General features: G+C 42.3%; 1 protein-coding gene across 2 annotated transcripts in view; it reads right to left on the bottom strand.

The window, feature by feature from the left end:
• Window positions 1-27,432, bottom strand: part of TMTC4 (transmembrane O-mannosyltransferase targeting cadherins 4) — a 74,470-nt gene that overhangs the window by 12,976 nt on the left and 34,062 nt on the right. For both annotated transcript variants that reach the window (XM_006122464.5, XM_006122465.5), the window contains exons 6-15: window positions 23,941-24,038; window positions 21,963-22,055; window positions 19,459-19,620; window positions 18,857-19,059; window positions 16,338-16,509; window positions 16,115-16,246; window positions 2,012-2,091; window positions 1,707-1,814; window positions 1,465-1,606; window positions 556-670 (exon numbers count right to left, since the gene is read on the bottom strand). In XM_006122464.5, coding sequence (XP_006122526.2) covers window positions 556-670; window positions 1,465-1,606; window positions 1,707-1,814; window positions 2,012-2,091; window positions 16,115-16,246; window positions 16,338-16,509; window positions 18,857-19,059; window positions 19,459-19,620; window positions 21,963-22,055; window positions 23,941-24,038 — 1,305 coding nt within the window. The remainder of the gene's footprint in view (window positions 1-555; window positions 671-1,464; window positions 1,607-1,706; window positions 1,815-2,011; window positions 2,092-16,114; window positions 16,247-16,337; window positions 16,510-18,856; window positions 19,060-19,458; window positions 19,621-21,962; window positions 22,056-23,940; window positions 24,039-27,432) is intronic.

The following is a 27,432-nucleotide window of genomic DNA, read 5'->3' as shown; positions in this document are numbered from 1 at the left end:
GAAGAGTTAGAAGGCAACATGCCTGTGGCTTGAACAGTGAATACAGCACCCCAAACTCCATTGACAATTGCAGTGACTTGCTTCCTATCAGACCCTCACTGCTCAGGCTGTAGGAGAGAAGGAGGAGGGGGAGAGGGAACATGACACAGGAGGAAGAAAAGGGAGTGTCAATGTTGGGAAGGAGGTCCACACCTGGAACTGACGAAGCTAATCATGGGCCCTATGTGGCACAGAAGGGCAGCTTTCCTAGTGCCAAACTTTCTTTTCTCCCTGTCTGGGGGAAGGGGAAGTCAGGGACACAATATAGGAGTGCAAACACCCACCTTGGCCATAGACAGGAAGGGGCGGGGAAAGAGATCCTTGTTTCTTTGAGAGGAAAGGAGAGAGAGGTTCAGGTTTCTGTGGGGTAATGGGAATAAGGAGAGAGGAGTCCAGACTTCAACATATACTATTCATAAACATCCCTAAAAATCTCAGTCAGGTTTGTATTTCTGCTATTCTTCTATCTCTAACTTCAAGGTTTAAGTAACCATCAAAACCCTTAATATACTATACCTGTATTATCAAGTAATATAATCATGTTGTTCCAAGCCAAACTGTGCTCTGGTTTCAGAACTGTAGCATTCCTCCATGCATTCAATGCATCTATGTGGCGATTCAAATCTGCATACTGAAAGTAAGGCAATCCACAGTAATTATGTCCTGATTTGCTTTTGTTCATGCTAAAGATGGTACAGCCATGCTCATTTGTCATGTTCAGTGTTCCCCATGCTTTTTTCATAAAAGGAGACTAAAACACTTCTTTATGTAGTATCAGAATACTATCCCATTCAGTTGATAAGGGTGCACTAAAGACAGTATAAAGTGTTTTAAGAGTAGGAGTATTCTTAAATCTTGAGAGAAATTGCTTTTTGTAAAAAAAAAAATCACAGATTTTCCTTTTGCTTTGCTTGTATGATTTGTGTATTGTTTTCAGATATGTATGTGCCAAGAGGGAAAGGATGGGCATATCCATCTTTCTTTAAAAAAAGAAATCTAAATAAAATATTGACATTAATCTGCATTGAATTTTTCTTTTTGGTATAGCTCTGTTACACTACAGATTACTGAAATATACTGATATTCTTTTAGAACTGAAGCCAAGATTTTGAAAAGTAACTCCTGGAGGAAAAGGTAGATTTGTGATACACAGAAGCTAAGATTATCCACATCATTTTTATTTATATGTTTTTATATGAAAAAGTAATGACGACTCAGGAAGTATGGCTCTTTTGTTGAGGAGAAAGAAGTAGGTTCAGGACTGACAAAAGATGGCCTTGAGATCACCCCCAAATCTACATATAAGAATATCTGAGCCATTTTCAGTGTTGCACAATAAAGCAGAACTTACACTGAAATCCAGCAATCACAATTTAAATAACTTTTTAATCATATTGCCACAATTTCATTCCAAAACATACTTACCAACCGTCCTAAATTGTAGTAACAATCTGGGTATTTTTTTCTGTGCTTAATTGCTGTCCAGTAGCTTTGTTCTGCCTGTTCAAACCTTCTTAAACTGTTCTGCACAATTCCTAGATTCATCCATGCAGCAGCAAAATCAGGCCTAGGCAAATTTTAAAATATATTTTAGCATTTGAAATACAAGATTCCATTGTACTATTTGTGATCAGTTGATGCAAACATTTTTCTTTCTTTTAACATACTGTATTTGCACAGCTAAAGACAGCAGCCCCTCTGCTTCCTGGAGCTCATTTCTTTCTTTCAAGATGTTTCCAAGGTTGTTCATGGCGTGTACATATTTGGGGTTCAATCTAGAATATAAAAGAAATTTGTTACAGGGAAATAAAAGTTCTGTAGTTATTTCCTTTCCTTTCAGCTAGATAATTAGCTATGCAATATTGCAACATATTCCTGCTGAAATCCAAAGCTCAACATTTTTTCAGTCTTACTGTGGCTAAGAATCAAAGAACTTTCAGGATAGCCTAGTGAAACATTAAATTGAAAATACCTTACAGCTTCCCTGTAGTATTTGATTGCAGCTGTTTGGTTGCCTTTATCAGCCAAGTTTTTGCCAACATTGTAGTGCACCTGAAAATACAGATAAAAATTATATCCATATGTTCCCGATAATAAGATATATTGTAGGACTAAATTGCTAGCATTTCTGGCTGCAAAATCAGAATCCACTTCCTTCCATGCTGAACCTTTTCATGGCTGCTTTTCTTTTTTCATGCCTCTAAGACTTCTTCTCCCCATGCTAGCAATCAGGCCTGAGTAAAGTTGCAATTGATTCCTGAGATATGGACTCTATCATAAAAAGGGCAATAAAAGTCTGAGAAAGAAATGGACAAAGTTGGGATATTTATACCAGCTACTTTGCTTCCTGATATTGCAATGAAGTCATACCACTCTGAGATAATTCTAAAAGGGATAGAGGAAAATAGAGATACGTTAATAGGAAGCTATTTTCGATCCTGATTAACAGCTAGATTGTACCATGTTGGCATGGCCCATTTATGAAGTGCATCTTACTGCTTCCATGTAAGCAGCCAGTCAGCTCCATTGGCCACTGCACAAGAGACTCAGGGACCAGCTTCCTTGCCACCCATGTGTCCTCTCAGGTGAACAAGGACAGAGTCATCCCTGCCTTCTAAAAGTTGCAATTCTGCTTAGTCCAAATGTTTGCTTCTCAAGGAGAGCTCCTGATACTGTACGCTATTCCACTGTGCACCCAGGTAATTAGACTATCGTATTTTAAATTCTGCCTTCAGAAACAAAAAAACACCTTAAATGGGAATATGCTCTCACAGGCTCCAGAAGAGCATTTTTATTTCCTATTTAAACATTTACAACCTGATGTAACATTTCATTATCAAATCAATATTAAAGCAAGATGTTAACTTGAAACGATCTGTTATATTATGCCCACACTCCTTCACTAGTTTTAACAGGTAATTATCTTCTATTAATTAATTCCTTACAGCTGTTTAACAGCATAGTGTTCTCAAAGAGGTGGGTGATTGGAAAGGTAATCTAAAATGCACTGTAATATTTTCGAGATACTGTAGAGTAGAACCTCAGCTAAGATAAGCTAGCATGGCTCCACTGAAGCTAATGAGCCATCCCAATTTATACTACCAAAGATCTGACCCTGTATATTTGTCTTCACATAATATCATAGAAAGAATGGTTACTTACCTCGTAACTGTGATTCTTCAAGATGTGTTGCTCATGTCCATTCCAATATAGGTGTGAGTGTGCAGCGTGCACACGCTGTCAGAGACTTTTCCCTCAGCAGTATCCCTAGGGCCAGCAGGGAGCCCCCTGGAGTAGTGCCGATATATCAGCCCATATATCCCCCTGCTGGCCCCCTCACCTACTCTGTTCCTTCTTACCGGCATATTCCAGATAAAGTCCGGTGGGCATGGATTTGGAATGGATATGAGCAACACATCTTGAAGAATCACAGTTACGAGGTAAGTAACCGTTCTTTCTTCTTCGAGTGATTGCTCATGTGCAGTCCAATATAGGGGACTCCAAAGTAGAACCTAACTAGGCGGCGGGCCGGATGTCGAAACCACGGAGGAGTTAAGGACCGCCCTACCTAGGGCAGCATCCTCGCTGGCCTGATGGGACAGCACATAATGGTTGGCAAACGTGTGGACCGAGGACTATGTGGCAGCCCTACAGATATCCAGGATGGGAACCTGCGCTGCAAAAGCGTTGGAAGCTGCCACAGCTCTCGTGGAGTGCGCTCTAAAGATCGGGGCTGAAAAACCCGCTAGAGAGTAGCACTCCCTGATACAGGCGGTTGTCTATGAGGCGATCTGCTGAGCGGATACAGGTTAGCCTCTCATGCGTTCTGCGATGGCTACAAAAAGTTGTGATTTTCAGAACAGTTTGGTCCTGTCTAAATAAAAGGCTAACACCCTATGGACATCTAACATGAGTAAAGCTTGTTCTTTCCCAGACGCATGCGGTTTCGGGAAAAAAAACTGGTAAAAAACATCCTGGGAAGTGTGGAATGCAGAAACTACCTCGGCAAAAAAGCTGGATGATGGCAGAGCTGGACCTTGTCTTTAAAAAATATTGTGTAAGGGGGATCTGACGTCAACACCCTAAGCTTAGACACCCGCCTCGCGGATGTGATTGCCACTAGGAGGGACACCTTATATGATAGGTGAAGGATGCGTACGTGGCTAGCGGTTCGAACGGGAGCCCCATACGTTTGGATAGTACCAGGTTTAGGTCCCACTGGGGGACGGGTTGCCGGACATGAGGATAGAATCTGTCCATTCCCTTTAGGAACCTGTTGACCATAGGGTTGGCAAATAGCATTTTCCCCCCTTCCCCTAGGTGGAAGGCCAAAATGACCGATAAGTGGACCTTAATAGAAGAGGAAAAGAGATGCTGGAGCCAAAGGTCCAACAGGTAATCCAGGATCAAGGGGACTAGTGCCCACCTCGGGTGTACCCCCTTCTAAGAAGCCCAACAGCAAAACTGTTTCCATTTAGCGAGGTACGTAGTTCTAGTGGAAGGTTTTCTGCTACCCAGAAGGACTTGGACTTGTTGAGAGCACTGGAGATCCTCAGTCACTAACCATGGAGCTTCCATGCTGTCAAGTGGAGGGACTACAGGTCTGGGTGGTGAAGCCTGCCCGAGTCCTGGGATATTAGGTCTGGGACTAGTGGGAGGATTACAGGCCTTTCGCATGAGAGGTTGAGGAGGGTCGAAAACCAATGCCATCTGGGCCATCGTGGGGCGATTAGAATTAATGATGCCCTGAATTCCTGTACCTTCAACAGTATCCTGTGAACTAGTGGGAAAGGCAAGAAGGCATACAGCAGGCCTTGCGGCCAGTAGAGGAGAAGAGCATCCCCTAGGGACTCCCTTTCCTATCCCATGAGGGAGCAGTAAAGGGGGCACTTCATGTTCTGCCCTGTGGCGAACAGATCCAGATGGGGAAATCCCCACACACAGAAGATGGATTGGGCAATGTCCCAACGCAGGGACCACTCGTGGCTCACAAACGATCTGCTCAATCTGTCCCCCAGGACGTTCTGTGAGCCCGGGAGGTACGAAGCCATCGGGTGGCTATCCGTCCCAATGCAGAGTTCCCATAGGCTGATCGCCTCTGAACACAGGCAAGGTGAACAAGCTTGTTTATATAGGCCACCCTGCTTGTTTATATAGGCCACCGCTGTCGTGTTGTCTGACAGGATGAGGAGAGTCTTGCCCCTCAGGTGGGGAATGAAAACTGCACAAGCCAGCCCAACCATCCTGACTTCCTGATGTTGATATGCAGGGAGACTTCGTGGGGGGACCATGTACCTTGATTGTGCAGCTCTCCCAGGTGGGCTCTCCAACTCGTGTCTGATGCGTCTGTGACCAGTCGGATAGACAGGACTGGTTGGGAGAATGGGACTCCTGCACAGACTTTCGCTCGATAGGTCCACCACTCCAGTGCAAGGAAGACAAGAGCGGGGATGGTCAACACTCTGTCCCAGGAGTGGACAGCCAGGTTGGGGACTCGCGATAGCCACGTCTGAAGCTGGCGCATGCGCAGCCTGGCGTGTTGCACTACATAAGTGCAAGCGGCCATGAGGCCCAATAGATGCATACAAGCCCGAGCACTGGGAAGTTCTGGAGCGACCTGACTACTGACTGTAGCATGTGAAAGCGGGATCTGGGTAGAGAAGCTCTCTGAGACCGGGAATCCAGGGTCGCACCCACGAATTCTATTGTCTGGGTAGGAGTTAAGGTGGATTTGTCCAGGTTTAAAAGAAGGCCTAGTTCTTGAAAAAGTTCGCGGACTATGGCAATGTGGTCTCTCACCTGGGTTTCCGACTCCCCTCAGAAGCCAATTGTCCAAATAAGGGAATACTTTGACTCCCCTTTTCCTGAGCTCAGCAGCCACCACCACCATAAATTTTGTGAAGACTCAGGGGGCCGTAGAAATACAAAAGGGGAAGTCTGTGAATTGGTAGTGGTCCTGGCCCACAATGAATCACAGGAACCTTCGGTGGAAGGGGGTGACTGAAACATGAAAATAAGTGTCTTTTAAGTCAAGGGCAGTGTACCAGTCTCCAAGGGGTAGGGAAGGAACGATGGACGCCAGAGTCACCATTTTGAATTTTGTCTTGACAATTAAGAGATTTAGAGCTCTGAGGTCTAGGATTGGGGAAAGGCCCCCTTTTGCTTTTGGAACCAGAAAATAGTGGGAATAAAATCCTCTGTTTAGAAAACTGAGAACTTGTTCTACCGCCCCCAAGGTGAGAAGGTGGCAAGACTCCTCTTGTAACAGAGCCTCGTGAGTGGGGTCCCTGAAAAGGGAACAGGTAGGGGGTTGGGAAGGAGGGGGCAAGTGGAAGGGAATTACATAGCCTGTTTCTACTATCTCCAGAACTCATCGGTCTGAAGTAACAGACTGCCAGGTCTGGAGGAAACTGGATAAATGGTCCCGGATGGGTAACAGGGAGACTGGTAAGAAGCCCTCAGGGGTCCCGTCAAAAGCCCTGTCGGAGCCCAGGGGGCTTATTGAGGGGGTCTCTGGTTAGAATTCGAGGCTGGGCAAGAGTGGCGCCTATGGTTTCTGTCATTATTACCCCTGCCCCTACAATGGGTAAAATCGGGGCGTGGGCCCTGTGGAGGCATTCTAGGGGCATTCCTATTAGTATATGAATGCCTCTGGTTGGCAGGCATGTGAAGGCCCAATGACTTTAATGTGGCTCTTGTGTCCTTCAGGTCATGGAGCCTCTGGTCAGTTTGCTCAGAAAAGAGTGATGTGCCTTCGAAAGGGAGGTCCTGCAAGGTGTTTTGGACTTCCGGCAGCACTCTGGAGCCCTGGAGACACAAACTACGATGCAAGATCGCTCCGGTGGCCATGACTTGAGAAGCCACATCAGCCACATTGAGTGCTGCTTGTAGCACCATTTGAGAAATTATTCTCCCCTCCTCCTGAAGGGCCCTATATTCCGCACGGGAGTCTCTAGGAAGCAAGTCTGTCCATTGATGCCCAGGTGTTGTAAGCATATCTGGACAGAAAAACTTGTTGGTTGGCAATTCGGTACTGGATGCCACCAGATGCGTAGACTTTTTTGCCCAGTAGATCAGCCTTTTTTGCTTTCCTGTTGTTAGGGGTGGCCGCAGGCTGACCCTGCCTCTCCATCTGATTGACTGCCTGGAGTACTAACAAGCCCGGGGGAGGACAGGAGAAGAGATGTTCATTACCCTCCTGGGGGACAAAATAACTCCGTTCCACATGCTTATCGATGGGCGGGATGGACGCCAGGGTCTGCCACAAGGTTGCCGAAATCTTGGCCACCGTTTTGTTGATTGGCAGCGCCACTCTGGAGGGGGTATCTGCGTGCAGGATGTCGACCGTTGGGTCTGAGTCCTCAGATACCATGTCTGCCTGGACTCCCAGACTTTGGGCCAGGTGGCAGAGGAGGTCCTGGTGAGCCCTGGCATCCATGGAGGGCATGGATGGCGTAGAGTAGGCCAGTGCCTCATCCGGGAGGAGGACGATGACCCTTTTGCCATATCGCCCACAGGGGCGTTTGTCCAGCCTGGATTGTCTGAAGTGGCTACGGAAGGAGAGGGAAGAGGTTGGCTCACCGGAGCCGTGCTCTCTCATAGGCCTGGGGATGACAGGCCCAGAAGTAGCGAGTGGGTCGACGTGGGGGACCGGACCAAAGGAGTCACTGATGGAGGGACTCATGGGCACAGGGATTGGCTGAGCCCACTGTTGTTTGTACCGGTGCAGAGAGGTACGGTGCTGGGACCGGTGCCAGGAGCGGGAGCAGTGACATGAACGGGTCCGAGAGGCCCGTGAAGACCATGTAGAGTCCATGTCCGAGTCAGATGAGTACTCCGAGGTGGGCCATGGCAGTGCCAATGCCGATGTTAATTGCCCTGCGGCATACTGAGACATGGCTTCCAGTTTGCCACGGTGCCGAGACAAAGGGGGAGGCCTGATCAAGACGGGATCCCTGATGGTAGGTACTGCAGTGCCAGGGGCTGATAGCGGTGCCGGGCGGGTAATCTGCGTTGCGTCCGATTCCGGATCCATTGCTGGTGTGGGTGGCAATGGCACCAGTGTCACAGTAGCCGGTGCCGGGGGAGATGCTGCGTGTGCCACATGGCTCTGCTGCACCTCGTGTCCCGTGTCACCAGGCACCCTAAGAGGGGAGCAGTACCGGGCATCCCCGTGCCGTCTTGAGGGTGCCGGAGTGGGCAGAGGTGAGGGAGAAGAGTCTATAAGGATCCTTGCTCTCTCCAAAGCCTCAGGGGTGGACAGGTCCAGGAGATCCTCTGTAGGACTCACATCCCTCTGGTGGGAGAAGTAGTCACCCGACCTAGAAGGCCCAGGCTGTGGACTGGCTGGCGCCATGTGCCCCACTGTAGAATGCACGGAAGGTGCGTGCTTGGGCAGGGACCGACCCCTGTTAGGCCTCCTCTTGTGGATTGGTACCGGCGACTGGAAGTGACATCTGGCCCTACGCGGTACAGGGGAGGCACGGTGCGCGGAGCTGTCTCGCACTGAAGCCGGTGCGTTGTTGGAGCTCGGTGCCGAGACCGCTGCTGGTGCCAGCTGGAGTGCTGCCTCAATCAGGAACACCTTGAGTTGCGACTCGCGCTCTTGTTTGGTCCTGAACTTGAACGCCTTATGAATCTTGCACTCGTCTGTAATCTGCGATTCTCCCAGGCACTTCAAACACAATGAGTGTGGTTCATCACACGGCATAGACTTGTTGCACTTCTTACAGGGCTTAAAGCTTTGCGAGACAGGCATGCCCTGCCATGGGGCGCCACGGTGGGGTAAAAAGAAACAACAAATGAAAGACTTTAAATAAATTAACAGGTACTTAACTGAAGACTGGAAACAAAGGGGAAGAACAGTGAAGAAATGACTCAAAGACAAGCTGAGGGTTGTTCCAACAACCCTCACAGCGGTAAGAGGGAACTGAGTGGGTAAGGGGGCCAGCAGGGGTTTATATGGGCCGATATATTGGCACCACTCCAGGGGCCTCCCTGCTGGCCCCAGGGATATTACTGAGGGAAAAGCTTCCGACAGCGCGTGAACACTGCACGCACACACCTATACTGGAATGCACATGAGCAATCACTCGAAGAAGTATCATAGAACACTAGAACTGGAAGGGACCTCAAGAGGTCATCAAGTCCAGTCCCCTGCCCTCATGGCACAACCAAGTAGAATTATGAAATCAATACAAGCAATTATCAAGCTGGCAATGTAACTGAACACTGTTATATGGCAGATTGTTTTTGAGCACTGTGTATCAGTGTTGTTCCCCTACCCAAAACCAATGTTACCGTACAACAGATTCCTATGGTTTTTTAGCCAGAGACAGTAAAGGAGGCATATGACACAATTTCTTTAAAAAACAAAATAAAAATAAAATAAAATAAACCAACCAACTTCTGCTCCCAGCCCCAGCGCACACTGCATGGTCAGCTCCTGACCCCCATGGACAGAGGGGTGCTCCCAGGGACCAGTAAGCACTAGCTGTTAAGCGTGATGCTTACCAGGTAACCAGTTTACCATTCACATCCCTAGTTCAGAGTTGCCTTCTCTATTACAGTTGTATATATCATGAGACAACTATACATTAATAACATGTGCATAATGTTTTGAAGAAGAGGAGTGTTACGGTGAGCTTTGTTAGCTATACTAGAGCAAAATCCTATACTAATCCCAAAATTCCTAAAAGTCACAAGATAGGATTCTGACTTTGCAAGTGATAATATCCTGCATAGCTAATTTGGTTGGTTTTTTCATTTCACTTTTAGAATGCATGTAGAATAGAGGGACTGATATTCCATTTTGTGAGATTATAGCTCACACATATGGTCATCTATTAATCAATATCCTCTTTACATCATCTGAGATATTTGAGGTGAGAGGATACTGTTATCTGACAGAGCAAGCATATAATGGACTTTATCTGGAATAGCTTTAATATACTTATTAGAATATTTATGGTATGGATGTGGCACATTATTTTCAATTCAGTTCCAGACAACACACTTACTATGCCATTTGAAATCTACAGTACTGCTTTGCAGCATATCAAGCTAAGCCTCTTAACTTCTAGAATACATAATGTTTTGGTGTTACTCTATTCAGTAATCTCTGAATATGTAATGAATGAAAAGGAGATGGTTAAGCTCATCCAAGCAACTGTTTAATTTTGATGCAAGAAGTACATGACAACTTCTGACTGGGCCTAACTTGCTTATGATGTATATCATTAAAAGTTGTTAATCATTTTATATCTTGTAATTGCTTGAATAATGCATAAAAGCCGGGTCTGACATGGTTGCAAGATGACTATTAGGCACTATTGCCAACCAACCTCAAGTGTTTAAACTCATGAGATTTTGCTTGAAAATATGAGGGCTGTGTCTAGACTTGCAAGTTTTCCGCAAAATCATCTGCTTTTGCAGAAAAACTTGCCAGCTATCTACACTGGCTGCTTGAATTTCCGCAAAAGCATTGACGATCTCATGTAAGATTGTCAGTGCTTTTGCGGAAATACTATGCTGCTCCCGTTCGGGCAAAAGTCTTTTTCCGAAAAACTTTTGCGCAAAAGGGCCAGTGTAGACAGCATAGATTTGTTTTCCGCAAAAAAGCCCCGATCGTGAAAATGGCGATCGGGGCTTTTTTGCGGAAAAGTGCTTTTGCGGAAAAGCGTCTGCTAATCTAGACGTGCTTTTCCGAAAATGCTTTTAACGGAAAACTTTTCCATTAAAAGCATTTCCGGAAAATCATGCCAGTGTAGACGTAGCCGAGATGTAAAGAAATAATAAATGGTGGGTTCTTTTATTTGTTTTTAGGACTGTTAAGATTCACAGTTCCAAGCTTTTCTCTGCGTTTATGAGGCTTAGAAGTTAGGAGCTTTTTAAAATGAAAGCTGAGAGCCTCATTTAATCACATGGTTCCAGGTACTCTGACTTTAATATGAAGTTTTTTGTACAATAAAACTGCTAAATTTGGAAACACTATGTCGCAACATAGCACAAATACCACTTTGACCACATGGTGATGAAGGCTTTGGAAGAGCTTAGAGATTGTTGTTATTAATAACAAGAAAAAATGTTATACACATTAATCTTAAGGAAGCTAGTATAGACTCCAAACATCTTATCAACTTGTTCTTACCTATGTAAGAAAGTTAAACAGTGAATTAGCAAAACAAATGAGAAATAAACACTTCTAAAATGTATTTTTATTTAGTTTAAGTAATGAGAAGGTCTGAGTTGGATTAAAGTAACAGGAAAAACCAATGTGTGGAACTTAAGGGGGTTGAGTATGTTGCTGTTTTTTTAAAAAAGAAAATGAAATATAAACTATACTACTGTCTCTTCAGAGGAAGTAGGAAATAATGCGGTGAAATAAAATGACAAAATCATGCTAGATCGTGCTAAGAAACTGGCAAAGGAATCAGATGGCCAAGATAAATGGTCACTGATCATGAAAGCAAAATGAAGAAAGGTTGAGTGTAGACAAAGAAAGAAAATAGTGCAGCAGAAAGGATCTGGGAGTCAGCCTTTGGGCAACTAGTTTAATAGTTCATAGACTCAATTAGCTTCATAGCTTCAGCTCCAGAGCAGGCTGTCTCAAGAGCAGGCAAGCAATATATATATTTGGAGAAAAGGAGAAAAGACAGGAGGAAATGCTAAGCATGCAGCACTACCAGTTTCTCAGATAAGGATTCCAAACAATCACTGAATTAATACAGACTAAGTATCTGGTATCTGCACTGAAAATCAAAATGCTAGCTATTTGTGCAAATACTAGAGTAACATTAGATGTTATGAAGTGAAATTCTAGAGATTAGTTTGTGATGAATGGCCTAAGTGTCTGATTCAATGTCACCAGGCAAGAGGCTGAGACAGTATGAAGCGAAAGCAGAATTTTGGGAAGCACAAACTAAGCACAACCACTCGATAGCTTCATGGACAAAGGAGAAGCAGAATGCCTGAGGCTATCCTAGATATGTTTCTGAGAGTGTCTGTCAGCAACCACTTGAAAACAGATGGAAGACATAGACATGCACTGAGCGCCAAGGCGAACCAATTTTTGGATGCCAAATACACATATAACCCAGCTGCCCCTTAGTCACCATCTAAATTACAACATTAGAGGACTTTATGAAGCCACTATCTAATTGGGAATAACAAATTGTTATTAATTATTTTGAAAGAGTTATTAATAGTCAAATAAAATCATTTCATTTATTATTTCTAATAGAGTTTTCTAAAGAAAATCAAGAAACAAGGAGCGAATTTGCAGTCTGTAAACTTAAAATTCTGGGACTAGTTTAAAATGATTTTTGCAGCCAAACATATTTATTTTCTAAAAGGCAAAAAGGAGTAAATATTTTCTGCCTGTTTAATGGCTGTGTTGTTGCAGAACTACGTGTCAGTGGCAAGACTCCAATTTGGCTTTTGATCTAGGCCCTTTATAAGCCTGTAACACTGTAGTATTCTAAATCTCTAAGATAACTCTAACCACAGAGCAAGGCTAACTATGTATATGCTTTCTTCCTGCACACTTGCAGACTTTTCCTTCTTCTGAACCCTTTTTTAAAGTGTCAAAATATTTGTGGTTTGCTCATAGGGTTTTATCCATTTACAACAAATTTTAAATCACAGGGCCAAAGCTGGTGATATGAGAGACACAGTTCATCTACCTGAGCCAGCTAAGTCTATTGCCCCAAAGAGGAGATTCAGTACTCCGCAGGACAATCTGAATTCTTGTTAAGTTTTTTTGTCACCATGCTACCCTGTTGTGAATCGATATTCACAAGACCTGGCATACACTACAGCATGCTGGAACTAAATTCTATGCAGAGACTTCAATTCTACATCAGTCTGGTGTAGGAGATTGAGGAAGAAATATGGCAGCTCCATTTAAAGTGAGTTAAACATGAAAATGAATAGTAACGAGTGTCTGGTATTTATTTTGACAGTAAACTTATGTTACACTGTTTGCACACTTATGGCTTTCAATATGTCACAGATTTTGGTTTTGAAAACCAAATTTACATTGTAGGAGAGGTCAAGATGGAAGCCAGAGGTTTTAGTATCTTACTGAGAATCATCTGGGGCTTTTAGAACTTGGATTGGTAAGGAAGACAATTTGGATTGTGGGTTAAAACACAAACTGGATTTTTCTGCCAAAATAATGAAGTAAAAGCAGTGAACTAGTTAATTTAGATATTTAAATACCATCTTAATGTTTCAGTGTTAACACTCCACTGATACGAATAGGCAGGTTACAGCCCTAATAGCTATCATATCTGCAGTATCAGGAAGATAAAAATAGAATCAGTTATGATTTGTGCCCATTTTCAGGTTTACTTTTTTTAATTATAAGGATTGGAAACATAATTGGAAAAAAGGCAGAAAAAAACCAACTCAGATTGTAGTGCACAATTCTGTGGTAGTGGGTGAGAATTCTCCAATCATGGAAAAATGATACCCTGGCAGTGTTTTTATATTCTTTAGTAGTTCTCCCCCCCCACACACACACACAAATGCTGCAATTGGCAGTATGTTACTATGAAAACAATCCCTGAGACACTAACAGGATAGGAATACGAAGGGCTGAACTAAAGTACTGGGAATTGTAACTATGAAGACAGAAGAGTCATTTCCTTATTTTAAAATGTGACTGGTTGATTAGGAGAGTTGATGGACATCTCCCCACCAATCAACACTAATCACACTCACTCTTACAAACCTATTATGACAGAATATTTTGAGAAGGGTGCAAGCAGGTACAAAGAGAGAGATTGCATAAGCTTCATTTTTATTTTACAGTATTTACTATTCCTCCAGAATGAGAAATTCTGAAGTGATCATTACAAAGCAGATGTTTGCCTACAGTTACCACATAAGAGAACCTCAGAAGCAAGTAGTTTTTGTTCCATTTATTGAGATTAGGAAGTAGTGGCTATAGATGTAAAATCCCATAGTGTCAGTTAATATGTTAAACGTTATGTTTAATCGGATAACCACTTAAATGGGAGTGGGCTGGAATGGGCCCCCTGCCATGGGTAGGGGCTACTCCGAATGGGCTGGAACACCCCTGGCAACCTGCATTGTGTTGTCCTGGCCAGGCTGGATCCACCTTGGCTTCAGCTGAACTAGAACACCTCTGCCCATGATGCATCAGGCTGGGCCTACCATGGGCCCTGCTATGCTAGAGTGGGCCCCCCTGTCCACTTTAGGCAGGGGGCTGCTCCAGCCCCCACCAGTTAACCATAACTGGTAAGCATCACCCACTAAGGGTGATGCTAACCAGTTAACCATTCACCTCCCAAAGGGTACGTCTAGACTACATGCCTCTGTCGCCAGAGGCATGTAGATTAGGGTACCGGACGTAGTAAAATGAAGCGGCGATTTAAATAATCGCCGCTTCATTTAAATTTACACGGCCTGCCGCGCTGAGTCGACAAACAGCTGATCAGCTGTTTGTCGGCTCAGCGCGATAGTCTGGACGCGCGGGTGTCGACATCAAAGGTCTTTGTCGACCACCCAGGTATGCCTCATCCCAGCTGTTTGTCGGCTCAGCGCGGCAGCCGTGTAAATTTAAATGAAGCGGTGATTATTTAAATCGCCGCCTCATTTTACTACGTCCGGTACTCTAATCTACATGCCTCTGGGGCCAGAGGCATGTAGTCTAGACGTACCCTAAGAGTGGTACGTCTCACCTTGTTGTAAATGTGGGCAAAAGATCTTTTTAAAGGTATCCCCTGTATAGCTCTCTTGAATTAATCTGTATATTTTTCACTTCTCCAAGTTGAATGTTTATATTAATTTTGTAAATTAAGCAGTTCAAACATTCAATTTCAACTCCACAAGACTTTGGGTCCTGATCCATATTTTCTGTGACATTTCTAGACTATAGAGCTCTGAAATTCAGTAAGCCGGTAAGATATTTTTCTAGGAAGATGTTGCCCAATGGAAATCTCAACTAGTATGCGCAAAATGTGAATGAAATTTAAACTGCTCTTGTACGTCAAAAAAATGGCAAAAACCGTAATAGTTTACAAATAGAGAGATGGGGAACATTCCCTTCTTGCTGCCAGCCTGAAAACTCAACTGGGGTTGTGTGTCAAAATTCAAGCTTTATTTTTTCTAGGCTGTAAAATAATGCTAGTATTAGAAGGTGATGTACGCTGCACCTTTTAGAGTGGCAGCACAGAACTTACAGCCCAAGAATGTGGGTGGTTTACAATGGCTTTTAACTCTCCTGATACTGGGCTGCTCCAGGAGTTAGAGACCTGGAACAAACCTAGATAGCCCTGGGGACTTACATTATGGCCGACTCAGGGCTGCCCTATGGAATCCCGGTGCCCATAACTGACAAGTCCCCTCCAGCGTCACCCCAACTTTCCCCCTAAGCCAGGGCTTGCAAGGGGGTTATCTGAAGGCAGCCTTTGGCTGTTTTCTGCAGGGCCTGCAACAAGGGAATACTTTTCTGTCCATATTGGAGGCTTTTATGGCTCCTTTTCATCATTCTGGCCATTTTAATGGATGTCAAGGAGCAGAAGTGAGAATCACACCCATAGACTCTGCAGTTCTGTTGAGATGAGTGATTGAGTTCATTCTCCCATAGCCCTTGAGAGGCAGCACAGCTAACAGGAGAAAAAGCAGAAAGGTACTAATACCACTGAGGTAGACAAAAATAGGATTCTAAATACCCCAGCAAATCAGTTGAATACACTTTTAGGATTTATTTTTTCTGTTTACACAGACTATGAGACAGTTGTAGAAAGTCATTTATTTATGTGACTATTTCAACAGATGGTACTAGTTATGTATTTTGTATTTGCTCTTTTCTTACTTGACTCAAGGTCTTCCTTGAAGTCAATTTATTTTAATCTTTTTCAGTTTTGAATTGAAGTACTGTAACTTGCAATAGCTGAGAAGTTGACAATGCTATTACTATAATTCAGGTGTCCATTTTAGGCTTTGCTTTCACCAGGCTAGCACTGTACATGAGACACAGTACTGCAATATATACATGATGTGGAATATCACAAAACTAAATAAAAAGTGAGCATGACCAACTTACTTTAGCATTGAGAGGGCACACTGATAGAGCACTCCTAAAGAGCTGTTCTTCAGACCGCCACTGGTTACTACGGATAGCACACCGCAGCATGTTAGTCAACAGGATCCCAAGAACCGCAGCAGCAAGCATTTTCTTGAAGAAACGAGATATTGGGTTAATAATCATTGTTTTAAAACTCTTCCACTAGTCTTGGTCATCAACTTTATTGACTGTTCATTAGTACCTTTTTCTTAGCTTGTTTGCTCAACAGACCAAATCCATATGTAAGTAGCATACAGTAGCCAATACTGGGGAGGTAGAGGACTCTCTCTGCAACAGCAAATCCTACTCGGAAGAACAGGTTACTTGCAGGAAGAAAAGGGATAACAAGAAATCCCAGTCCCAGTGTAAGAATTCTGGAAATAAGAAACAGACTCACAATTCAGCAACAAAATTTAGAAGAAAAAATGTTTCTATTAATAAATATAAATGGTTCACTAGACATTTGGAGCCATTATGTGGACTTACCTGTTCTTGTCTATCTCCCATTGAATTTCAATGGGATCAGGATGCCTAACTCTCCCGGGCTTCTCTGAAAATCCAGCCACACTTCCCACAAAATTAAACTGGAGTCAAGCACTTGGATTCTGGGACACAAAATGACCCTAATAAACTGGAAATCATTATTTCTGTTCTCCCTGACCCAAATATACAGGCAATAAAACTATGATTACAGCTATCTACACATTTTTCAAACTAATATGTGACTAACTAAGGTAAAATATTTGAGTGTTTTAAAAAGCATTTTATTTGAGTGTTATTTAAAAAGCTAACTCAAAGATACATCGTAAAGTTGTTAAGGAAGAAACTGTACTTGAAATAACCCATTTTTCAATAGAAAACCTATCAAAGAAGTCAACTCTTCATGTCAAAAAGCTGCCCTGTTCATCATAAAGGAGACCCACATCAAGATAGCTATCTATTACTTTAAAACATGTATTTTTACACTTATTTTTATTTAGAATACAATTTTGGAACTTGAAATGAAAGCTGGGTCCACTCACTCCAAAATGAGCTAGGTCTTCACAGCATTTTCAATTTTTTTTTGTTAGTTTAGAGGTGAGCATGAGTGCTGGCCAATTGACTCTCTGTGTTGAAACAAAGGCAGAAACTTGGGCTTTCATTAGCCTTCCCTCCTCTCCCACTCCAAAAGGAAAAGGGAGTGGCTTGCAACTAAGCCTGACAAACACTGCAGCTCTCATTGGATGACCAGATCAGAGAAAACCCACTGACTAGCTCCCAACTGTGGAGGCAGGGTGCGGAAGGAAGTGTTGTTTCTGTCCACTGCTGGCCTGTAGTCATTTTGGCTTTGTTCCAGCCACACCCTTACCCCCTTCTTAGTTTACTAGCTCCCTTTGAGGTTATACTGATGGTCAAATTTTATTAGGGGTCTGGAAGAATTCCCCCCTCCCCCCGCACACACACACACACCATGACAAAAGACCACATGTGTGGGGATTCACCTTTGATCAAAAATCCAAGTAGCCTGATTTTGGAATTTATACTTCATATGTCACACATTTGTCTGCTGCATTATTTTAACACAGGAATGTGGATGGAGGGAGAATTAAAAATATATCCTAGGTGAGGTTCTTGTAACTCAATGGGTTTTCTTGAGCATGGGCCTCAATCACAGCTTTGTATAGTAAAGGGATCCATGCCTTTACCTCTCCTACCTCCAGTATTATGAGGGGAACAGGTTGGAGCTCTGACTTTTTGCCAGACTGCCTCCGTAGGCCTAGGCCTTTGAGACTTGTAGACCCTGTAGCTACTGGCACACACTTAAATCGCACACTGAACAGACTTACCAGATAGTTTGGGAGAGAGTTCTTTGCTGATTAATAGTTTATTAAAATTGCAACTTATGCATTTAATCATACTCTGGTGTGTGTGTGTGTGTGTGTGTGTGTGTCTAACTGCTTCTGTGTCTATATTAAATGAGAGAGTACTGACTTAGTAATGACTTAAGTTGTGCAAACTGGTAAAAGCACAGGGGAAAGGGAAATATACAATAGATCATTATTTAGAGGGAAAAAATTGGCACCACAGAAGATGATAAAACTTTAAACAATGGATTAAATTGTTTATATAATTTGAAAGCTGACAAATTTATCAGCTAAGGACATTCAAAAGTGCAACCTAAACATATCAGGAAAGATGTTAAATTATTTTATCATATTAAAGGCTTCTATTTACAGATGCTTTTGGGTTGATTTTCTATGAAGTACAATTTTCCCCACAATTATTTTCTCAATAACCCTTCATTGATAAAAGAATCATCACTCTGGGATAGCATTTTATTTTTAATCAATGGCCAGAATCACTACATCTTTTCAAAAAAAGGGCCCCTTTTTGTTATTACAAAAGAAGAAAAAAGAATTGTTAAAAGAGGGGCACAACACACATCAATTACACTCTGCTCTGACCACAAATTACTTTTTACCACCTACAGTGCTAAGATTCTCAAAATGCCATTTCAGGAGGAAAATAAAGCAGCCATCCATACTACTTTCTACAAGTTTGCTTCCCAGTAGTCAGTGCCCAAATTGGGATGAAACTGTAATAATAGCTATAAATATTTATTTGAAATACATTTGCTAGATATTGGTTCCAGTGAATTGTTAAAATGATCAGTACTAGATTTAACAAAATAATATTGTACTTAACCTAGTGTGGAATTTAAAATTCAGCACTGTCTCTTACCTTCTCTTATGGCTGTCTTGTGAGCACAGACCTTGGCATATCAGGCCAATTAGGCAGAACCAAAGTGCTGCTAGTGCAATTATTCTCCAGTCACTGACTGATTTAATAAGGGGTATGCAGCCCATTGACCAATCAAAACACAGCCACCAGGGACACAGCAGCAACCATGCATTCAGCGAATAGTAGTAATTATAGTTTATAGCCTGTCAGTCAAAGGAAAACAAACATTTATTTGATACTAAACTTCTGAAAAAAAACTAACTTCAGCAGTTTTCTTTGTGATCTTTGTTTCCCTTTCCATCCCCAAAATGTATCTTCTAAAATACTAAGTGTCCTAACTGAAGCGCTGCATGATTTCAATTATGTACAGGTCCATTCATTTTGAATTTTTAAAAAATCATAATGATTTTTATAAAAAAAATATTTCCATACGCTGGATGCTTTTTTTTATTGAGGATGGGAGATCCAATTGTACATAGCCCTTTGTCCCATCCAGATCCACATATATAATCTCCCAAAATATGAGGCAATGTGAAAAAAGCCCAGCTCTATTATTGGGTATTTTTTTGAACTTGTGGAAGTACGAAAGTTTTGTGACTTACTCTCACAAACAAGCTGTCTGCAAACGAAGCTGGGTTGTCTACTTCAGTAAAAGCAGGTGGTCCTGTACCCATAATTCTCCAACGCATGCAGAGCATCGTGGCCCCTCCCAACAACAGAAGAGTTATCCTGAAGAAGAGTCCCTTTCTAAACAAGCCACCACTCTACAGGAGAAAACAAAAGCAGGACAAATTATTAACACCTTCAAAACTTCTTCCCACCCATTTAAAACAGAAAAATCTGGAGAGAAGATGGTATTTGTGTATTCTAAATATCAAATGGCATAAATGTTTTATAGACATTGAACAAAATTTTCCTACTTGGTATCTACTTGTTTTAAGGCAACTTTATAAAGAAAAGTTCTTGAGGAAAAGCACTGTGCTTTCTTTTGATTGTACAGCATCTGGTATATTGTAGGGGGTTTGGGAAACAATAATCAAGAAACAATAATGAAGTCTGAGAATTCCCTTCTTTCTGGTTTTATTTTGTGGTGTTCACTCATTTGAAAAGAAAAACTTATTGTAAACAAAATTTTATTGATGAATTACAATAAAAAAACAATTTTTCTTTAAGAAGCATCTCTACCAGTCTCTGGAAGTTTAAGTTATTTCTCAAGTCAGTTTATGTCAAGGGGTTTGAGGAAAAGATGTAAGATGTAAGTATGCATAGTGCATGATGGAAAGAACAATAAGCTGAGAATTAATAGCAATATACTGTGAGCACTTAATTTTAAAAGTATCTAATTAATAAATGCAATTGAAATATTTAACTATTGTTAACAAGTGGGTTTCTCCATTTCAATCTATTCACTATAAAAATTATATGAGTTAATACATGAAAGCTGTCCAGTTAATTAGGGAAACTGGTGGTAATTATTTTTTTAAAGTGTGACTAAACCAATGGGCAAGATATCCATTCTTAAAACAGCCCCTAATGGTCCATTATGACTTCATTTTTAGTACATTCTCCACTAAATGTGGTTAGGGAATTTTACATGAAAATCATCATGGTAGAGAGAAAAAATTTTAAACAAACAAAAGCTAGAAGTGTCACTGCTCTTTTGTTCAAGATTGAGGCTTAAATCTGAAAAGATGGTCTGGACCTAAATTTTGATAAAAAGAAGTTTAGTGTTTCTTTAGCCTCGGGGAGAGCGGACTATAAGAAACTTGAAAGTGTCTATATACAAAGACTTAGATACATTTTCATACACAAATCAGAAGAACTTTTGGAGGCTAGAGAAGCTAAAATTAATGCAATATTAATATTTTCCTCCTTATTTTCAAGAAATAACCGGCACTTGTAGTTTTCCCACACATAGCCTAACGATTTAAAATTGTAAACCAGAAACAATGTTTTAAGCTCTTCCAGTGACTTTCTTTTACCTTTGAAGCATTTTCCTCATTGAAACTCTGAAGTGGTTCTACTTTAGTCCCCTACCGATCCCAAGACTCCTCACTTCTATTAAACTGACTGACATTAGTCAAATTACACTGCTGAACTCTCTATTACTCCTCTGCTGCTAGAAGTACCCCTTTCCCTCAAGCTAGCTATCTTTGCTCAAATTGGCTGATTCAGTTCTACGGAGTCCACTCTCATTTACTGAGATCCCCCCTGAAGCTCCAAAGGGTCTTTACTGCACACTTTATCCTTGCAGAGCTTATGAAAGCTCCATAGAAGTTAAACTAAGCACCAGGGGAGCAATGGGTCTCTAAAATTTCGCACCACGCAATGTCTAATGAAGATTTTTCTGCCTTGTTCAACCCTCCCCAAAGGAGGAACAGATAATTAATTTGTCATTAGTAACTCACTTCTCTTGAGGGACTATCCAATTGCAAGCGAAAGTTTACTCAATGCTGGGATGTGCTTACCATTGCATGTGTGACATGCCAGATTTAACCTAAGCTGATAATGGATGAGCTAGAGTTCACTGTTGTCATTTGTTTATCCTCCAGTGACTGCCAGTGGATTAACTGGGTTCTCATTCACAGCAATACTAGGAAGTCTCTTTCTTTCTTGTCAAGTTGCATTCTGGGCAAAGAAAGTATATGAGCTGGATTGCCAAAAGAGAAAGCGATTCTCTTATGCAACAAATACTGTTGTACATGCTGTAAGTTGCTTTTTCCGCCTTATTTTATTTTGTGAAGCTAGATAAATAATTCTCTCTTTGCTTTGCCAAAGAAATGTTGTCAACCTCCAGTTTTGGCTTCTGGTTATTGACCAGGGAAACTGGTTTTGGGACTGATTCCATGTCAGAGGCAGCTTTCCTAAATACTCAGACATTGCTTCTTTTATATTGCAGTGAAAAGAGTAGGCGTAAGTCTGGTGGATACAACAGTACTCTACCATGGTCATCCATGTTGCTGCAGATATGTTCCAGACCATTGCCTTGTTTTGCTGACTCTGAAATTATAACTAGTTTTTTTTTATTTCACTCCCAGAATCTTCAAAAATTGCATCCTTTTTATTGCCTGAATAGCCAGAATGAACTAAGATAGAGTGCACTCACCTCCAATGATTTGTCTTTATGTAGTACCTTTTGAATAACTTCCAAAATATTTAGTCTGTTAATCACCAGAGCATCAAAGATAGCGTTCACACCCTAAATAACAGGAACAAAGAAGAACTCGTTTATTCAAAGGATATTTTCAAAAATCTTACTGCTATAGCGAATTATTGTACAGCTTAATTTTGATTCCGAACCGGTTACAAATGGATTCAGCCAATTCCTCCAAGAACTGAACAGAATACTGTAGGAAACCATGCCTGTAGGAAACTATGCATATGTATATAGACAGCCAGGCTCCTGGCTTGTACATGTATAACAGGAGGCATGAGTAAATTACCTCCTCCCCAACCCGCCTTCTGTTCTCCTCACCCCTTTTGCAGCCCAGGGTTTGCAGTCATAGGGACTAGTACAATAAAGTGGTTTTTTTTTAAAAGGCACGCAACCCGCAATTCTGATTGTGAAACACCAAGCATGTTTTGGCTGCATGGGTTCAAATTGCCTTTTCCTTTAAAGAGACACACAGGTTGCCAGAGCAATAGCTTAGAGTTACAAATGATCCAGGCGGGGTTCTCATTGAAATTGCCACAATGTTAAGTGCCCAATCCTACAAGGTGCTAAAAACCACTGGCGAAATTCTATGGCATTTTGCCAGACAAAAACCTTAAAAACAGGCTAAATAACTGAAGTTAATGGAGATCAGAATCAGGTCCTATATAGCCATCAACTCTCAATACCCTTTTATTCTGACATGCTATTTCATGACAATGTATATGTTGCACACATCCTATCTTTACAATAAAAAAGTTCACAGTACTTGTGCATGAAGGAGGCAGGGATCCAGCTAGAAAGGGACATTTCAGCATGAGGCACTATTCATTTTTACATTTGGCTTCTATGGATCTTTTTAGCCTTGTTTTTACTTCGTTTGGCCTATGATTCTGTTAGTGTGAAGCCCCTATCCCCGAGGTTGGGGACAAATATAATCATCCTGAAAATGCAACATCAACAAAGGCAGCCAGAAAATAAAAGCTTAGGCATCTACTCAAACATTATTGTCATGTTAGTGTGAGAAACAACACACCTTAAGTTAGAGAGCCACTTATGTGGCTCCCACACATGACACACTGATGTCTCCCACACATCCCTTACAAGAAAGCAAATCTATTTCAAAACAATTCTGCTTATGCTCCAGGATATGTCTTCTGAAATTTATTTTCTCTTCTTTAGACTAAGAATAATATGAACAAGGTTCTTCTTTCCTTAAGTATTCATCTGTTCTACTATGCCACCCTGCCCAGTTATAGCTGCAGCTGTACAAATACAGCCCAATTTTGGCATCTCAGTAGGCTACTGTTGAAGTAATTGGATTATCAAAAATAGGATGACCTCAGGTGAGTAAAAAGATGCAGAAGCACATGAACTTAAAGAAGGTGCCTATTTAAATTTGTGCTTAAAATAAGAAAGATGATCAGTAAAAAGGATACATAACCAGAACAGCCACTTTGAATCAGGGAGTGTCAATAGTTGTTTAAAAAAGGGATACAGGGCATTTGAAAACTTTCAGCCATTTATCACAATGGATTTAATGAACAATATCCTTTGCAGATTTGCTGGCAGCAAGGGCCCAAGATGACAATCAGACATGCAAGAACAGAGGTACCCAGTGTAGCACAAACTGAAACTGGAATTATACCACCTACAAAGAGGGCAAGTAGAGACTTCTATAGGCACATGCAAGCTAATCACAGAGACACAAAACAAGTACAAAATGAATCACGTTAGACACACCAGGCACCATAGGAAAAGAAAGCCTGGCGAGGTCAATGTTTAACATTCATAAGCCAATTTTCTTAACAGGCTGATTAATGCAGAAGCACAATCCAAGCTGTTTCTGGATATGAAGATTTGCAGCAACATGTATGCAGTAGTAGCTTATGGATACTCAGGCCAGAATTTAGTGGTTATGTAGAGACCTTACCAGTACTGTAATTCCTTGTTCTTTGCACAGCATGGCTATTGCACCAAGGAGAATACTCGCCAGTACCCAGAATATAGAAAAGTGGTTCCCTTCCTTATCTGTCAATGTAAAATATGACATAAAAATGGTGCATAAACCTACATTAACACTAGAAACTTTACAAAAACACAACACTGTTCATTTTCTTTTTAAATCTTTTTTTTCCTCTTATGCCTAGTGAGAGATTCACCATTTAAGACTAGAGGGCACCAATAAGGCATTTCTCCCTTGCCAGTAGATGTTTAGTGCACAATGGACACAGAATCTCTCTTTCTGTTTGGTAGACATTCTTGTCTCTCCAATTCTAATCTGACAGAAGCGCCACACAGGTTTCCAAAGCACATTATCTTCAAAGCCTAACTCCCCCACCCCCATTCCACCATGCTGGAGACACAAATTTATCATTCCCAACTTCTGGCCTTATTACTAGCCAGTCTCCCTGGCTGCCTGAGAATATGAAAGTAAAATTCATCCTAATTATTAGATATGAGGTATCATCCACGAGTCTTATTTTAACTGTTTCTTGATCCGCAAGGTCCATGGAGTTAAAAGCATCTCCAAGGCTGATTTAAGTAGTATATCAGGAATACATCATTAACTACGCATGAGGGAATTCTGGACCAAAAAATTTAAGTTCTGCACACAATATTTTAAAATTCTGCAAATTGTATCAATAAACAAACATGGAGGTTCCAGCATGGCAGTCGGAAGCATTTCTGCCCCGCCTCCGGACACAGACACAACAATGAGGCTGCAACCGACCCTGACACTAAGCACAAGCAGGCAGGCTCAGTCCAGCAGAATCCAAGTGCAAGGGGTGATCCAGGTGTGGGATTAGTGGGTTCTGTGTGGGGCAATCTGGGTGTGTTCAGGTGTGGAACAGGATTTGGAGGGGGACTGTTCCAGATGCAAGGGCAAAGGGATTCTATACGTGAACGTGGTTGGGCCAGGAGTGCTGGAACAATTTTTATAGGGGAGGTGCTATGAGCCATTGAACCAAACTGCGAGCCATGTCCACAATGGAAGCAGCTCCTTGTAAGAGAAGAGGAAGTCCCGTCCCCCCCACCCCAACTGGGACTAGCAGCTGAGTCCAGTGCAAAGTAGAAGCTACCAGCTGAGACTTCAGTCCCAGTGCCCCTCTCTACCAGCTGATCCAGGTGCCTGAAACAACATACCTGCGCTGCTGGGGAGGGGTGAGTGAACTCTCTTTCAGTCTCCCTTTGCTTCCCATTCAGATAGGCATTTTTTTTTAAATCTACTGGGGCCATGAACTCCATGCATATGCAGTGGAACAGAATCCCCCCAAAGAGTAATTCATAATTTAACCAAATGTCACAGAACTCAGCAACTCCAGCGTCTGACTGGAGGACCAAAAGTGCAACAGTTACATTTTGCAGTCAGGAAGCACACATTATAGCAATTCAGGGTCAGTGGGGGGACAGAAGGGGACTACTGTAGACAGGAGCCTTCAAAGGCAGCATATTGCTTGGCAGCTGATGCTTTCAGGGCAGCATAAGCAGGCATTTCCAATATAACCATCACAACATGCCCAACTGTTTCAAGACACTTATGTATTTAGGACGTTTATCCAGGGACAGAGATTTTTAAAAGAACCTATGCCAAATTAATATTTATGAATCAATGTTCCATTCCATACCATATCCTGTCTTCAGAATATTTTTATTCAGATGATTGCAGCAGGCTTGGGGGGAGGGGTGTAAATGTTTTCAGTGTGTATGGGGTTTTTTTTAAACAGTTTGGTGTAGTTTTTCCACCTATCAGATTGCTTTGGAAAAATTAATATCAGAAGCAGTATGTTAGAATAAATATCTTAAAAATAATAAATCAGTAGGAGTGTAATATTTAGTACCTCTGGCACTTTTCATGCATGAGATTCCCAAAGATCTTTATTAACAAAAACCCTGGAAGTGCAGTGACTGTGTAGGAAGAGAAACTTTATGGTATTAGCAAGAGATCACACATACAAACCCTTGCAGCATTTTCTTCTCCGTACCAGTTTGGGAAGGGAGGTGGATGTAAGAAACAGAATGGTGATCAGGATATCACTGAGATTACTGCATCTGCTCTTTGGAAAGGGCCATTGGGTCTTATTCCCACCTGTTAGACACTGGACCATGGGCCATCTGGCTTAGTGATTCAAGTGAGAGTTCTAACTGGTAAGCTGAGCTGGGTCCAGGTTTGGCAGAGCCCAGGAACCAGGCAAAGGTCAGAAATGGAGAGATAGGAGCCTAATGCCAGAGCCATAAGCCAGAAGCAGAGCCAAGGATCAGTACCAGAGAGGGAGGAGCAAAAAAGGATCCATGGTTGGAACAAAACAGGAGCAAGGCTGGAATAAGAACAAGCACAGCTGAGGGCTTGAGACCCACTGAGCAGCCAGAGAGCTGATGTTGCTGGGTTCAAAAGCCAGCCAGCTGCCCTTCCTGAGCAATCAATCTGGTAGCCTGCTGCAGACCCACTGTGCTTCTTGGGGTGCCAGGACACTGACTCTGCTGCAGGCCCTGCTTCCTAACAGCATTGAAAGAGTGTCTTCTAAAGGCCTCAGGTCCTGGTTTCTTCAAGCAGGTGCAGTGAAAAGAGTGCAGGTTAGGGTCATGGACATGTTCTCACAGCTTTCATCTAGGCCCTATCCCTCCCAGTCAATTAAATACCGGACCCTTCACCATCATCAGCAAGAGTCCAAAATTTACCAAACCATGTATTCTTCCTGCTCTTGAATTGGTGGGGCAGGGCAGTGAAAGGCATTTGCAGTATGTGGTTTTAACAGGGAGCTATGGAATACAGGATGGACCATGTAGGGATCCCGCTAGCTGAAGGTTACTGGATTAATCTGTTCCATAATCTTACAAGGCCCCCTAAAGTACTGGTGGCCCATCTTTGTATACAGGTGAGCAGATCTAAGGTTCTGGCCAAACAGCCAGACCTTATGCCCTACGGAGAAGGTGGGGGGATAGCTGGCAGTGCAGATGAGCAGATAGTGGGTAGGCTGCCTTAGTGTCTTCTAACCAGCTTTTAAGCATTTGGTACACCTGATGGGTATGAGCACTAACATCAGAAATTGCAGGAACTGGGAACTTGATGGGGATTCTTGGGGGAAGGGGAAGTGAAAAGGGAATCTATGCTTAGCAAAACAAAGGGGAATGTTGGGTGGAGATACTAGTAGTGTTGTTGTGGGCAAATTCTCTGTGAAAGATAAGTGATGGTAATTAAGAAAGATGTTCCAGAAACAGACTGATCTGTTCGGTCTGACCACTGGTTTTTGGGTGGGAGTCAATCGGAGAGACCCTCCCGTCGACTTCCCTTACTCTTCTCATCCAAGATAGAGTAACAGGGTCAACAAGAAAGCAATCTGAGATTGATTTGGCAGGTCCTCACTAGACCTGCTAAATCAACCACCAGTGGATCGACTGCAGTGTCGATCTGGGCTGTAGTGCA

Source organism: Pelodiscus sinensis, chromosome 1 (assembly GCF_052426305.1).
Source record: "Pelodiscus sinensis isolate ZL-2025 chromosome 1, ASM5242630v1, whole genome shotgun sequence".
Taxonomy (NCBI): Eukaryota; Metazoa; Chordata; order Testudines; family Trionychidae; genus Pelodiscus; species Pelodiscus sinensis.
This window is presented reverse-complemented; position numbering and strand designations above follow the sequence as displayed.